Raw genomic sequence first — 14,308 nt, forward strand, 5'->3', positions numbered from 1 at the left:
TCACTATTCACATTATTTCAATATTGTATGATGTGAAATAGCCAAGAATTATATCTTTATAAAATATATGTCCAACAACTAAATAAGGAAGGAAACCATATTTTTAAAAAATAATACATATTTATTTGCCAATCTTGAAAGTACTGTTCTACAGAATGTTCTGTAAATAGATTTTGTACTTCAAACTCCATGACCAGCAAGAATTTTACAGACTGTGCAACTTAAGGACAACAGGAAAGTGCACTTACTGTAACAAAACATTGTAAATAGTTGGCTAACATAACAATAGCAGTTGAATAAATAGATGAGTGGATCTTTAGATCTTGCAATTACTGGTATTTACCAAGGATATTACCAAAGTGCTAACTCTCAGAGCAAAGTGTGGCAAATGTAAAAATGCACATTGAAAACATCAAAAGTGAACTGATTCTGTGTGTGTGTGTGTGTGTGTGTGTGTGTGTGTGTGTGTGTGTGTGTGTGTGTGTGTGTGAGTGAGTCACGAAGTCAACCAAACCCAGAAAAACACCACGGTGACTGGAGCCCTCAGTTTTGTCTTTGCCTCGTAGAGCTAACTCGAACACTCCACAAAATTTCATGCATTGGATGAGCCGGTTTAATATGTGCCTGTTCTTGCTCACGTCATCGTTGTGACGGCGAACTGCTAGCCTGTAGCCCTCATCCGGTTGTGTAGCGATGTTCACTCTCCCAAAAGCCGAAAATTTCAGGCAGCTGCCCATGTGAATCTTTGATGACTCATGTTTTTTTATTTTCTCAGACAAAATGATGCATGTCCGAAACTCCAGTGATCGTCCAAGCACTGTTGTCCGTGGAGCCACCTCCAGGGTGGAAAAGTAAGCAAATGTCCTTGCGCACTGAATTGCTTTCCGCATCCATCTCACCTCAGAAACTGAGCGGATCGAATGCAACTTTGCCGCGCTTCGCAGTGACGTAAGCACGTTACGGCAAGCTCCCCCGGAACCCATAGAGATTGCATTGAAGTGTCAGTTAGGAGAAAAAAAATATATTAACATGGGACTCTATCAGTGAACTCTTGGGCGATTCTCAGCGTGACTGAAATCGCCCCAAAAGGGGCGGTACTCTAGAAGCAAGACCACCCTGATTGGACAATGATACCCAGAGACAGATTGAAACGGCCTAGAGCAGCACTGGTGGAAGTTTGTTTAAAAAAAAAAACTTTTTTTTTTTCGTTTTGGCAGTGCGTCGCTCAATCGCCCTTATGCACCACCTGCCCTTGGACGAAATGTACTCTAATAGAGACATTAAACTTAGCTATACTCCACCAACATTTGCCTCTCAAAATGCGGGAAATAGTGTTTTAGAGGGTTAAAAATTCCAAAATTTCTCAGGGGGCATGCCCCTGGTCCCCCTAGATTTGACGCACCTTTGGCATGCAACACGTGGCCCCTCCAACCAAAACTTCCTGCCGTCATCTCTGTGTGTGTGTGTGTGTGTATATATATATATATATATATATATATATATATATATATATATATATATATATATTTTTTTTTTTTTTCTTCTAATTTTTCTCATCAACTACACGCAATGTGAGTGGTAATATGGCGGCCAGATGGCTTCACTCGTCTCTACAGCGGGAAATAGTCAATGAGCCACTGAGCTTTATATAAAATCTGAAGAGCTCATAGCTTATTCCCCGCTGTAGAGATGAGTGAAGCCATCTGGCCGCCATATTACCACTCCCATCGCGTGTATTTGGCTTAGGCATTAAACCGTGGTATCCGATCAAATTTGCCCCAAGAAAAGTATCTCCTGACTTTCCCCCCCCATTACCTTCTCTTATCTTCTCAACTTTACCCACATTCCTTACATATATTTATAGCACTCCCCTTTATTGTTGTTGTTTTTTCCTTTTCCAGTTCAGTCTCATCATTTTTTTTGAATGGCTCCTTTTTACTACTATAATTATTTTTAAGGAGATTATTTCAGTTTTTCCTCTTATACAATGTACCTTTCTCTTTCATATATTTCTTCTTCCACACACACACACACACACACACACACACACACACACACAAGTGAAATGTCCATCCACAACCTTTGACCTGACGAAGTTTACAGTGATTTACAGTATTAATCAGTCAATTTTGTTATCAGTTGTTTTTATTTGTAGCATTGTTGTTATTTGTTTCTTTTGTCCAAACTAGTGATATCTCATCAAGTCATAAATTTTATGATAATGTTACTTTTTGTGATATTTGTTACTGAACTGCAGAGTACTGATCTGTGTATATATACTGGTTAGTGTTTCTGGATCTCATAGTATAGTTATTTTGTTCTTAAAACTTTGTGTTCATAATTTCTACTCTATTGGAATATATTGCTTCTGAACTTCAGCATAATAATTGGTGAATTATGGTATCAGTCAGTCTGTTTTACTATATTTTTGAACTTTTGCCTCACTATATCAAGTATTGATTACTTTTGATTCATAGATATTATGCATATGTTGTGAATTCTGTGCTAAGAGCTCTCCAGATTTTCACGTGTGCAGTACATATTTTAAACCATTTGTGGCACGGCTGTGATATTTATGACCGCTAGGCGGCAGTAATAAGGCGCGCTACTCCAGGAAGCCCTGAAAGATGAAGAAGACACACCGCCACTCAATTCAAATTTGAACGCGGTAGATGTGATCTCTGTTCGCCCCGAGCACGATATTTTGTTCTTCACTTTTAAGCAGTTTCCCTGACTGTGATTATTTTGAGGTGGTGCGCGCCTGGAGGAAAAATTATGGGAAGCCGAACAAGGTATGTTTTAATAATGATTTAAGAGATAGTTGTGGGAGATTAAGCTTGTTAATTGCAATAATAATCCGGTAACGGTGGATTTCCTTTTTCAAAACAATAGTTTGACGTGAATAATGTGAGAATTGTAACCTGTAAATCGCAGGTGTATTCTTAAACAGCTTAATTTTCTAGTTAGACGGCTAACTTTATGGCGTGCTAGTGTTTACTGAATAGGAGACCTACTTTTTTTTGTAATCAGAAAAGCTCCCCCCCCCCTCAGACTGAAGAGAGCGTTTATTTAACTAAATACCACTGAGTGCTAAATTTGGACAGGGCACAGTGAACAACATTATAACCTGACCAAATATAGTGTCTGAGTTTTAGAGACACTTTTTTTTTTATTTGTTTTGTTATTTAGAAAATCAAGTAAAATTTTATGAAATAATGGGCAAAAGTGCTCTGGGGTCGGAGGCTGGAGTCGGCTCTTGCTGGTGAATTGAACCGAATGATTCGACTCTCTGAAAAGAGCCAGTGCGCTGCTATCACTGCTTTGCTTTGTTGCTTAGTAACAGAAATGGTTAGGTGACAGTGAAATGTTTCTAAACGTGATAAACATCGGGTTTATTCCATTAGAACTAACTATAATTATTTCTTGACTTTTCTATTCTACATAACGTGTCATAGTGTATGACTAACAAACTGCCTGAAAAAACAGTAATGCTTCATTTTAGGAAAATGGAGGGGGGAAAGAGTATGGTGAAATATTTTAGTGTCTACAAAATCAATTTGTTAAGATGCTGAAAAGGAGAAAAAATAATTACTATTTTAGAATTTAAGATTCAAGAGACATTACATCCACTGCTTCTTTAGTGTGTTAATTTATTTACTCGCGGTGAGGGGGGGAAAAGCACGTTTGTTGTCAATTGATCACAATATACAGCGTGTCTGAAAAGTCATGAATCAGTGGGGAGATGTTGAGCAAAAACATGATGCAGATTGTAAAGGTGAACATTTAGCATTTGTTGTAAATAACAAATACAAAATCCAGTTTAGGTAGTTCGACTCTCATTCAGTACGTTTACATGCACATCCAAATCGAGCAAAGGGTCCCAGCAGGGGTGCCAGAGAAATCCAATCCTACATGCAACTGTGAAATCGAGCTATTGTGTAAGGTGCATTGTGCACCCGAGCCACAGGTGGCGCTACACGCCCCATCGTGTTGGTACACTTCCGGTTGTCGTCATGAAGAAGAGCTATAGTGTTGCCAGATACTGCTGACGTTTTCCATCCCAAAACGTGTTCAAATCCGCCAAAATGCACTTAAAACCTCCCAATCTGGCAACACTGGCAGTTCCGTGCTCAAGCTGTTAGGCAGCTGGGCCATAGAAGGTTCACGCTGCATGCTGCACGCTACACGCGTGTAAAGGAAAGTGGACAAACGTAGCATGACTTGCTCTGGGCCATAGAACGGCGTTCACGTTGCACGCTGCACACTTCACGCGTGAAGCGTGAAATGAACATGCACACTTTTTTCTAGGCGTGAAGATGGAAATTCCAGTCAATGCATGCGGTCACCGCCGCGCCAGCCAATCAGAACGGGTCTAGGGAGATAACTCTATGCTTTCAGGGGAAAACTTCAGAAAAAATATAATTGAATGGTATAATTGAAAAATAGTTCTTCATCGGGATTGTCAAGCAGATTATAGAATGTTCGGTGAAATTCACCACGGGTTTCTCTCAGAAGGAAGTGTTCTCGGCTCCAAATTCTGTTCCTTTTTCTCTTCCTCTGTCTCAGTAAAAGCAGAATGAGGCAATCGTCGTCATCCGAAGAGTCCATATTGTTGGTTACTCGGTCAAAGTAGAACAGATGCAACACGTGAACATCCAAGCATGAAGTTTAATGGCCCAGGGTCCGGTTCTACACGTGAACGTGCAGCGTGAACCTTCTATGGCCCAGCTGCCTTAGGCTTGCTCTAACAGACTGTATGGCTACAAACTGTCTGGCGCAGACCACTGTTTTGTAAGACAACTTATTTTGTACAATTGTATATTTTTCTAAAGTCCATTTTTGCTTACAAAAATATTTTTTTTTTGCTTACAATTTAACTTATGTCTTAATAAACACACAAAAAGTTCAGTTGTTTTGTTTTTATTGACATTCTTCAGATGTTGGATATATATATATATATATATATATATATATATACACACACACACACACAAATAGTGACTTGTTTATGTACACAATTCACAGCTATGCAACAGCTGTACAGATGTATTTGGTGATACAGTAAGTGAGCTAAATTTTAACAGTGCAAACAATGCCACAAAAAGAAAAGATTCATGCCGTTGTCATGCCGACCGAGGCTGTTGTGTTTCCCGCTTGTGGTCTCGTCACTCGTCACTTCCGGAAGGGGCAGTGCTGAAGTAAGCAGCTCGACTCCGTAGCTCGATAGGGTATACATGCACTAAGTAGCTTGGCAAAAATCGCATAATCTAGGTCGTGTAGCTCGATTGCGAGAAATCAAGTTTGGTTCAATTTCAGCCGAGCTAAGGTGTTTACATGCCATTTAGAACTGCGATTTTAGTCGAGCAACGGCAGAAATTCGATTTTCTCTATGTGCATGTAAACGCACTGATTGTTTCCGGACTTTTCAGACAGCCTGTAGATGACGTCATATTGACCAGCACTCCTCAGTCACCTCGGGGTCCCAACTCCTCTCAGATTACTGTCTCTGTGGAGTTCAGTTCAGTTTACTTTATTATCCCAAAGGGTCTTGCAGTCAGGGACACAAGGTAGCAAAAAAGACACAACAGTCACAAGAAAGAAAAATGACAACAGTGGACAATATAGAGTACAAAATGTAATTCCATCACACCAGTCTAGATTTCTGCCAGATGGCTTTTCAAAATTATTCAGATACCGTAAATCAACATTGTGCAAATTAAGCAGGTGTATTGCACCAGGAACAAAGGAATTTAGTCCTGTTGCATTTATAAAATGGGACTCTTAGTCTCCAGCCTGAAGGAAGAGCTTCAAATTTACAGTAAAGGGGGTGATTTTTACAGTCTAATATCGACCTCACCTTTTGGAGGACCTGTTTCTAATAAATGACCATCAAAGATGACTGTGGGGTGCCTATCAACTTGCCAGCCACCTTTACAATATGGCTCAGATGATTTTGCTTCCATACCAGGCAATAAAAGAAAAAGTAAGAACAGATTGTATAAAGAAAGAAAGCACAACTTTATTCATCACACACTTGTGAAATTTCCTCTCTACATTTAACTCATCTGAAGCAGTGAACACACACGTGAGCATTGAGAGTGCACACACATACCCGGAGCATAAAGGAGTATAAAAGGTTTGTAAAACAGGGAAATGTCCCTATCCACGTTAAACAAGTTTAACTTCCTAAGAAAGTACAAGTGTTGCTGTCCTTTCCTACAGACGGCTTCAGTATTTACATCGAATTTCAACCTGTTGTTGATCATTGTGCCCAGATATTTATACTGGTCAACAAATTTGATACAACTCCCTTTGATGTAGGTCTGTGGTGGAGAGGTGGAGTTTCACACTTTCTCCTCGTGTCCATGTGGGTTTGCTTTCTCTGGTTTCCTCCCACCCCAAAAATCATGCCACTAGGAGACTTAGCTAAGATAAATTGACCTTAGATGTGAATGTGTGCGCGCTCTCATGGTGCCTTGAGATGGACTGGTGTCCCATCCAGGATGTATTCCTGTCTTGTTCCCTTGCACCCACCCTGATCAGGATAATGAGGTAATCGAAAGTGAGTGAGTAACTACTCAGTGAAAAGATGAGTAGTGGGAATGCAAACTTCAGTGTGCGGTAAAGATTTGGGGTGGATGTGTGTGCGCAAACGTTACATTTAATTATTCTGTGTTATGGATATTTTTATGTTCACATTAATAGCATTGTTTAATATTTACAACCTTAAAATGATTTTTGTGTAGGGAGCTATAATTAATGACTGTCTCAGTTAACGTTGGCAGTCATTTGCTCAGCTTGGTGGCTATTCTAAAATGATTTCACTTTGCAGTGAAGCCCTGGCATCTTCCCTTGTAACTGGCATCAATCTTGCCATGGCGAGACTGGTAGACATCTGGGACAGTATCGGCATCATGGAGGACCAGAGGATTGAAAGGATGCAGACTGTTAAGAAATGTATTGAGGTAAGCAGCAGCATTTATTCTGCTCTGCTCTTTTTTTTTTTTTTTTTGCTAATTTACTTGTTCTGTATAGGATCTTTTGACAGACATGATCAGTGAAGAGGAGTCGATGAGACACCGCATCAAAACCAGCATCATTACAACTCGGAAGCAGTTGGAGAAGCTGTGTTTCGAACTGTCTGTGGAACCATACAAAGTAAGTTTGGGAGGATGTTGAAAAATATTTTCAAGAGAGGTTGTAAACTTTGAAGACTTGGTCAAACAAAACCCAAAAATCAACAGACTTCACCTTTATGAGGTTTAAATCTCACTCAGTGAGATAACGTGTGCAGTACTGATATACTAGGAAACAATCCTGTTGCTGTCTAAAAGAAAAATAGATTTTTCTCAGTGAATAAAAACACAAAAGCATGTCACATACAAGGAATTTTTTTTTTGAACAACAAAAAAAACAAAACAAAAAAAACCCCTGAGAGTGGTCAGTAATCGAGTTTAGAGGCAGCAAAATGCTCCTCGAGGCTGGGTGAGTGTGCTCACCATTTATTTGTGTTCGTTTTCAATACTTCAGTGATTGAGCTTGTTTTTACACCCAAACGCTTAACACTTGGGCATCTTTAGGGTTGTTTCTAACAATTTAGAACCAATGTGTCCACAAGATCCACTAGCCTCATTAAGTCATGTAGCATGTAGGTGAGGTCATGATTTGTATTCGGAGTGCTATAACTGAACCTCGGAGAGACTGAGATAACAGCGCCCAGGGAAGTTATTTTTCTTTTAAAAATAAAATGTGGACAGTGTACATGTACAAATATGAATAAGTGAACACTTAACCATGTCTTGTATGGATATAATTTCTCAGTATAAAGGAGTTATTTTTGGGTTTTGTTCATCTTTAAGCAGAAAACATTATGGATTCCTTTCATGTACAATGTCTACACACTTATATATCACACACTTATGGCCCTTTTCCACTACCCTTTTTCAGCTCACTTCAGCCTGACACGGCTCGCGTTTTGACTACCAAAGAACAGCACGACTCGGCTCGCTTCAGCCCTGCTTAGCCCCTAAAACTCGCACCGTTTTGGAGTGGGGCTGAAGCGAGCCAAAGCGAGCCGAGTGAGGCTGGGGGCGTGAGCAGACACTCCCCTGTGCACTGATTGGTGAGGAGGAGTGTCCTCACATGCCCACACACGCCCCGCGAGCACGCTGGGATCTGTAAACACCGTAAACCCGGAAGAAGAATAATTACGAATTACGAGAATTTCTGGAGCCTTATGCGCCTTGCCTCATCTATACGCTCTTGCCAGTATCTGTTGGCGTTGTCGGTGACAACAAGCCACAGAACCAAGACCAGCAACACTAACGACTCCATGTCCTCCATGTTTATTGTTTACTATCCGGGTCGTGAGACTACCGCTTAAAAGCTCACTGATGTCACTGTTTGCGCTGCTTAACGACATCACATGACGTCCACCCACTTTCGCTAACTCCACCCAATGTGTCCACCCACTTCCAGCCAGCACGGTTCAGCGCGGTTGTAGTCGAAATGCAACTCCAACAGCCCCGCTCAGCCCAACTCAGCACGGCACGGCTCAGCCCGACTCAGCCGCGTTGGTAGTGGAAAAGCGGCAAGAGTGGTGCTTGAAAGTTTGTGAACCCTTTAGAATTTTCTATATTTCTGCATAAATATGACCTAAAACATCAGATTTTCACACAAGTCCTAAAAGTAGATAAAGAGAACCCAGTTAAACAAATAAGACAAAAATATTATACTTGGTCATTTATTTATTGAGGAAAATGATCCAATATTACATATCTGTGAGTGGCAAAAGTATGTGAACCTTTGCTTTCAGTATCTGGTGTGACCCCCTTGTGCAGCAATAACTACAGCTAAATGTTTCTGGTAACTGTTGATCAGTCCTGCACACTGGTTTGGAGGAATTTTACCCCATTCCTCCGTACAGAACAGCTTCAATTCTGGGATGTTGGTGGGTTTCCTTGCATGAACTGCTCGCTTCCACAACATTTCGATTGGATTAAGGTCAGGACTTTGACTTGGCCATTCCAAAACATTATTCTTCAACCATTCTTTGGTAGAATGACTTGTGTGCTTAGGGTCGTTGTCTTGCTACATGACCCACCTTCTCTTGAGATTCAGTTCATGGACAGAGGTCCTGATATTTTCCTTTAGAATTCGCTGATATAATTCAGAATTCATTGTCCCATCAATGATGGCAAGCCATCCTGGCCCAGATGCAGCAAAACAGGCCCAAACTATGATACTACCACCACCATGTTTCACCGATGGGATAAGGTTCTTATGCTGGAATGCAGTGTTTTCCTTTCTACAAACTCATTTAAACCAAAAAGTTCTATTTTGGTCTCATCCGTCCACAAAACATTTTTCCAGTAGCCTTCTGGCTTGTCCACGTGATATTTAGCAAACTGCAGATGAGCAGTAATGTTTTTTTGGAGAGCAGTGGCTTTCTCCTTGCAACCCTGCCATGCACACCATTGTTCAGTGTTCTCCTGATGGTGGACTCATTAACATTAGCCAATGTGAGAGAGGCCTTCAGTTGCTTAGAAGTTACCCTGGGGTCCTTTGTGACTTCGCCGACTATTACACGCCTTGCTCTTGGAGTGATTTTTGTTGGTCGACCGCTCCTGGGGAGGGTAACAATGGTCCTAAATTTCCTCCATTTGTACACAATCTGTCTGTGGATTGGTGGAGTCCAAACTCTTTAGAGATGGTTTTGTAACCTTTTCCAGCCTGATGAGCATGAACAACGCTTTTTCTGAGGTCCTCAGAAATCTTTGTTCATGCCATGTAGGGCTGGGCGATGTGGACCAAAACTGATATCCCAATATTTTGGGGCTGCTTGGCGATTATATCGATATTTTAAACAGAAAGAGCGAAATGTTTCATATTGACTCAACACCACAATTATGACAACACAACCAGTTTTAATTAGACTGATTTCAGACTGCTCTCACAGAGCTGTGCAAAAAAGTGTAAACAATAACCTGTACCAGTAGGCATACAGCTGCTCTGATGTAGCTGTGCAAATAACAAAATTAACATGTTTTTTACTGTTAACTGTTTATTATTAACTGTTTCAGGCTTCAGGGATGCCCTATAGCATGTTACAATGTTACCACTGCAACTGAAAACTCGCTCTGAGGGAGAACTGGTGGCTGGTACTAAGAGAGATTTCTTTGCAAGGTGGCTAAGTGCTGGGTAGACTGTCATGTTCCTCCACCATTTCAGAGGATCTGTATCACTCTCTCTATCCTAGCTGAGAGCAAATAGCTTAAGTTAATTTTCAATTTTCTCATCCTGGGTCAGTGTGTTACTGCTGGTCTCTGTGCTACATTTGAAAAAGCTGGACAGTGACTTCTTTGCTGTTGGCGGTCCCATTTGGCCCTTTTCCACTACCCTTTTTCAGCTCGCTTCAGCCCGACACGGCTCGCGTTTCGACTACCTCAGAACAGCACGACTCGGCTCGCTTCAGCCCTACTCAGCACCCAAAACTCGCACGGTTTTGGAGTAGGGCTGAAGCGAGCCGAGCCAAACCAAGCCGAGTGGGGCTAGGGGCGTGAGGAGACACTCCCCTGTGCACTGATTGGTGAGGAGGAGTGTCCTCACATGCCCACACACGCCCCACGAGCACGCTGGGATCTGTAAACACCGTAAACCCGGAAGAAGAAGAATTACAAATTACGAGAATTTCTGAAGCCTTATGCGCCTCGCCTCATCTATACGCTCTTGCCAGTATCTGTTGGCATTGTCGGTGACAACAAGCCACAGCACCAAGACCAGCAACACTAACGACTCCATGTCCTCCATGTTTATTGTTTACTATCCGGGTCGTGAGACTACCGCTTAAAAGGTCACTGTCACTGTTTGCGCCGCCTAACGACATCATGTGACGTCCACCCACTTTCGCTAACTCCACCCAATGTGTCCACCCACTTCCAGCCAGCACGGTTCAGCGCGGTTGTAGTCGAAATGCAACTCCAACAGCCCCGCTCAGCTCGACTCAGCACGGCACGGCTCAGCCCAACTCAGCCGCGTTGGTAGTGGAAAAGTGGCATTTGTTGCCTTTTCGTCTGCTGGTAGCAAAGTTGGAGTAGGCTCACAGCTCTCCTCATCAGGCAAGAGGGCTTTTGCCTCTGCCACAACTCTCCGTTTCAAGGCATCAACCCTGTCTCTTTGAATGTATGCATCCCTGAAACGTGGGTCCACAAATGTGGCCATGTCCAGTAGGTCGCGTGTAGCTGGATCGGCATACTTGTCATTGAGGTAATTCATAATGCAGCTCTTTATTGACCTGCACAACTGTGTCCTCTTCCTTCTCTGCCAGGATATCTGTGCTGAAAAGATGAAGGACAGGTCTGATATAGGAAAGTGTCACATAGTCCTTGCCTGACAGAACATCTGTGAAGTCCTGGAGGGGTTTTAGGGCCTTCTGGATTGTCTTCAGTACTTTGATGTCTTGCCAAGTCAGGACTAGGTGTCTGGTCTTTTTGTGTGAGGAAAGGACCTTTTGTTATGGCTGCCTCCTGCTCAAGGATTCTTTCAATCATCAGTTGTCTTGATCCCCAGTGAGTGGCGGATTCTGTGATCAACTGATGAGTTGGAAGTCCAAGCTGTTGTTGAATTTCTGAGAGTTCCCTCCTTTTGAGCCAGCTGTATGAAAATGCACTGACTATCTTTTTGCACACGGAGACGGCCCTCATGATCCAGTTGTCATCCATCCCATGTCCTGTCAGTAAGAAACATATAAATTTATTGGCAAAGAGTACATGCAAATAATAAAGTGGACTCTGCCTTAATTAATTCCAGTGGTTATTTCAACTTACAATAAACAAATAAAGCAAAACAAAAATACCGTAAAATACCAAATAATAGCCCGGGCGATTATTTGTCTCAATCACGTAAGAGACCCGGCGCGTATTAGAGACTAGGCGGCTATTTGGAACAGGCGATTAATTCCTTCTTCACAAACACCTTCCCCAAAATCTACCTCAAAACGGGGGAAAAAATCATTCTCAGATAGGCCTACTTTTAACCAGTATAACTTACAGTTTGTTTAGAGTTAGATTACAGATAGCACGGTGCCGACTTCGGGGAATTTTGAAGACGCAGAATGCATCTTCGCATGGCACAGTCGGGGTGGATAAAGGATAAATCACACACCTTTTCCTGTTAATGACTAGTTAAGCGCATGCTTTACAAAATAATCAAGAAACCACACCATTGTCTGTGCGCAGCACTGTGATTTAATTACTCTGCAAAGTTATGGTCACTTGCTATCACCCTCACCCATGCAGCCTCCACCCTTTGCGCTTCGCGATGTCTGTCAATCTGAAATTGCATGGAGGGCGCGACGTTGAAGCAACATAATTAGGGTGCGAAGTGTCAAACCAAAGGGTTTTTTCTTATGCTGAAAAATAAGTGACCTGCAGTGGCTACATACTGTCATCTTGCATCACGTTTCTCTCCAAGACGTCTCCCTATTTGGCCGATATGAGCCTATTCCCCGAGTGAGTTGGTACGGTGGCTCGACCCGGTAGAAAACTTAAAGTTCGGATGAAAGTTAGTTGAATAGGTTACTGACTTGTAGGCCTACATGTTGCCTGCCTGACGCGTGCTTCTGCCCAACTTGCACGACAGATTACTTGTTGAAAAGGCCCCTTGGATTAGATTGGCCGCGAGCAGACTGAAATGCATGTTAGAACGCTCTCACCTTTTTTGTAAAGCGTCTTCCAGATCCGAATGGGTAAGGGCAAGTGAAATGGTATAAGGTCTTTAATAAAACTCAGTGTGTGCTTTGACGCATGCATTCGGCAATTTAGGTCGTTTAACAGAAGCAGCAGTCCAACCTTGGAAACCCGCAGTCCTCAATGTCACCACACACGCTGGCTTTCGTTGGGTATACCCAAAGGGGTGGCTAAGACATCTGTCAAAAGTTACGGAGTTGCATTCCTCAAGAAATATTACGGTAGACCAAGATTATAACATTGAAATGGCATGTTTATTATCACGTAACAAAATGTTGTAAACAGTATTATAGAAATAATTTCATTCATTCATTCATTCATTCATTCATTCATTCATATTGTTTCGGTAGAAAACTATGCAATGCAAAATCGTTTAAACACCAGAAAACCAGAAAAGTGCTGGGCCTCAAGATTCTAGATAGAACGTTCGGACGCTTTTTTTTTTTTTTAGACCCCGGCGAGTATTCGGAACCGGCCTTTATTTGTCACAACACACGCGTACACCCGGCCGTTAAAGGGAACTCGGCGGTTAATTGGAACTCGGCTATTATTTGGTATTTTACGGTAGGCAACCATGAGGGTAATTATGAAGCCTGTAGGCTTGTATGTGCTCAATGTTCCAACAAAGTGTTCATCCCCTTACGAAAAAAAAATCCTGTTGTAGTAGGGCCTAGATGACCAGCCAATTTATGATGGTCTAGACATGTGAAAAACTTGCTATCGATAACAATTCAATAGTTTTAAAAAAATTAGGCTACTTAAAACGCGTTAACTCACCAATAGCCAAATGAAGTCTATGGCCAAAGCACTGCATCCGATGCCACTCATTGAGCTCCACTGCTTTTAATTATGTTGCTCCCGTTGTCTGTTATGGCAACGAGTCCCTTTTTGTTCAGGCCCCAACTGGCCAGAGCATTGTGCAGAGCTTCGGCGATATGTTCGCCAGTATGGTTATCAGGGAAATAACTTGTCTGCAGGCATGCCGTCTTCATATCCCACTCTTCAATAAAGTGTACGCTCAAACACACATGCGGCTCGCATGTACGGCTTGTCCACAGATCAGTAGTCAGCCCGAAATGTGTTACTTTTGCGAGCCTCTCCATTAAGGTCTGTCGTAATGTAGTATACATTTCTGGCAGAACTTGTCTTGCAAAGTAATTACGACTAGGTAACTCCTATCTTGGGTCGAGTGTCTTAAGCATGTTTACAAAGCCCTTTTGCTCTACAACTGAGACGGACCATGTCCTTTGTGATATGGTAGGCCACCGCCTTGGTTATGTCATGCCATTTTTTTTTTTTTACATTTTCTGTCATAAGGCACAACACTACTAAATGAAGCTTCCAAGGAGTTTTGTTTCATCACGACAGAGGTCACAGGCTGCGAGGTCTTGGAGGCTGCAGTTGCAGCTCCACGCAGTTTCACACTCCTCATACAGCAGTTTGTGCTGGTATTGTAGATGGTGGAATAAGTTGGTGGTGCTTCCACCTTTTGGGAGAAATTTCTTACAGCACTCTTTACATATAGCCTCCTGTTGTTCCTCATCAGTAATTTTGAATCCAAA

The 14,308-nt window shown here is 42.1% G+C and overlaps 1 protein-coding gene across 3 annotated transcripts in view; it reads left to right on the forward strand.

Annotated features, from left to right (window-relative positions):
• The first annotated feature begins 2,626 nt into the window (after positions 1 to 2,626).
• zgc:86764 (uncharacterized protein LOC797431 homolog) overlaps positions 2,627 to 14,308 on the forward strand; it is a 39,394-nt gene continuing 27,712 nt past the window's right edge. The window contains exons 1-3 of one of the 3 annotated variants that reach the window (XM_060935941.1): positions 2,627 to 2,792; positions 6,833 to 6,965; positions 7,036 to 7,158. In XM_060935941.1, coding sequence (XP_060791924.1) covers positions 2,776 to 2,792; positions 6,833 to 6,965; positions 7,036 to 7,158 — 273 coding nt within the window. In that variant the 5' untranslated portion in view covers positions 2,627 to 2,775. The remainder of the gene's footprint in view (positions 2,793 to 6,832; positions 6,966 to 7,035; positions 7,159 to 14,308) is intronic. The other 2 variants (XM_060935940.1, XM_060935939.1) reach the window with 2 other exon arrangements.

This window comes from Neoarius graeffei, chromosome 12 (assembly GCF_027579695.1).
Source record: "Neoarius graeffei isolate fNeoGra1 chromosome 12, fNeoGra1.pri, whole genome shotgun sequence".
Taxonomy (NCBI): domain Eukaryota; kingdom Metazoa; phylum Chordata; class Actinopteri; order Siluriformes; family Ariidae; genus Neoarius; species Neoarius graeffei.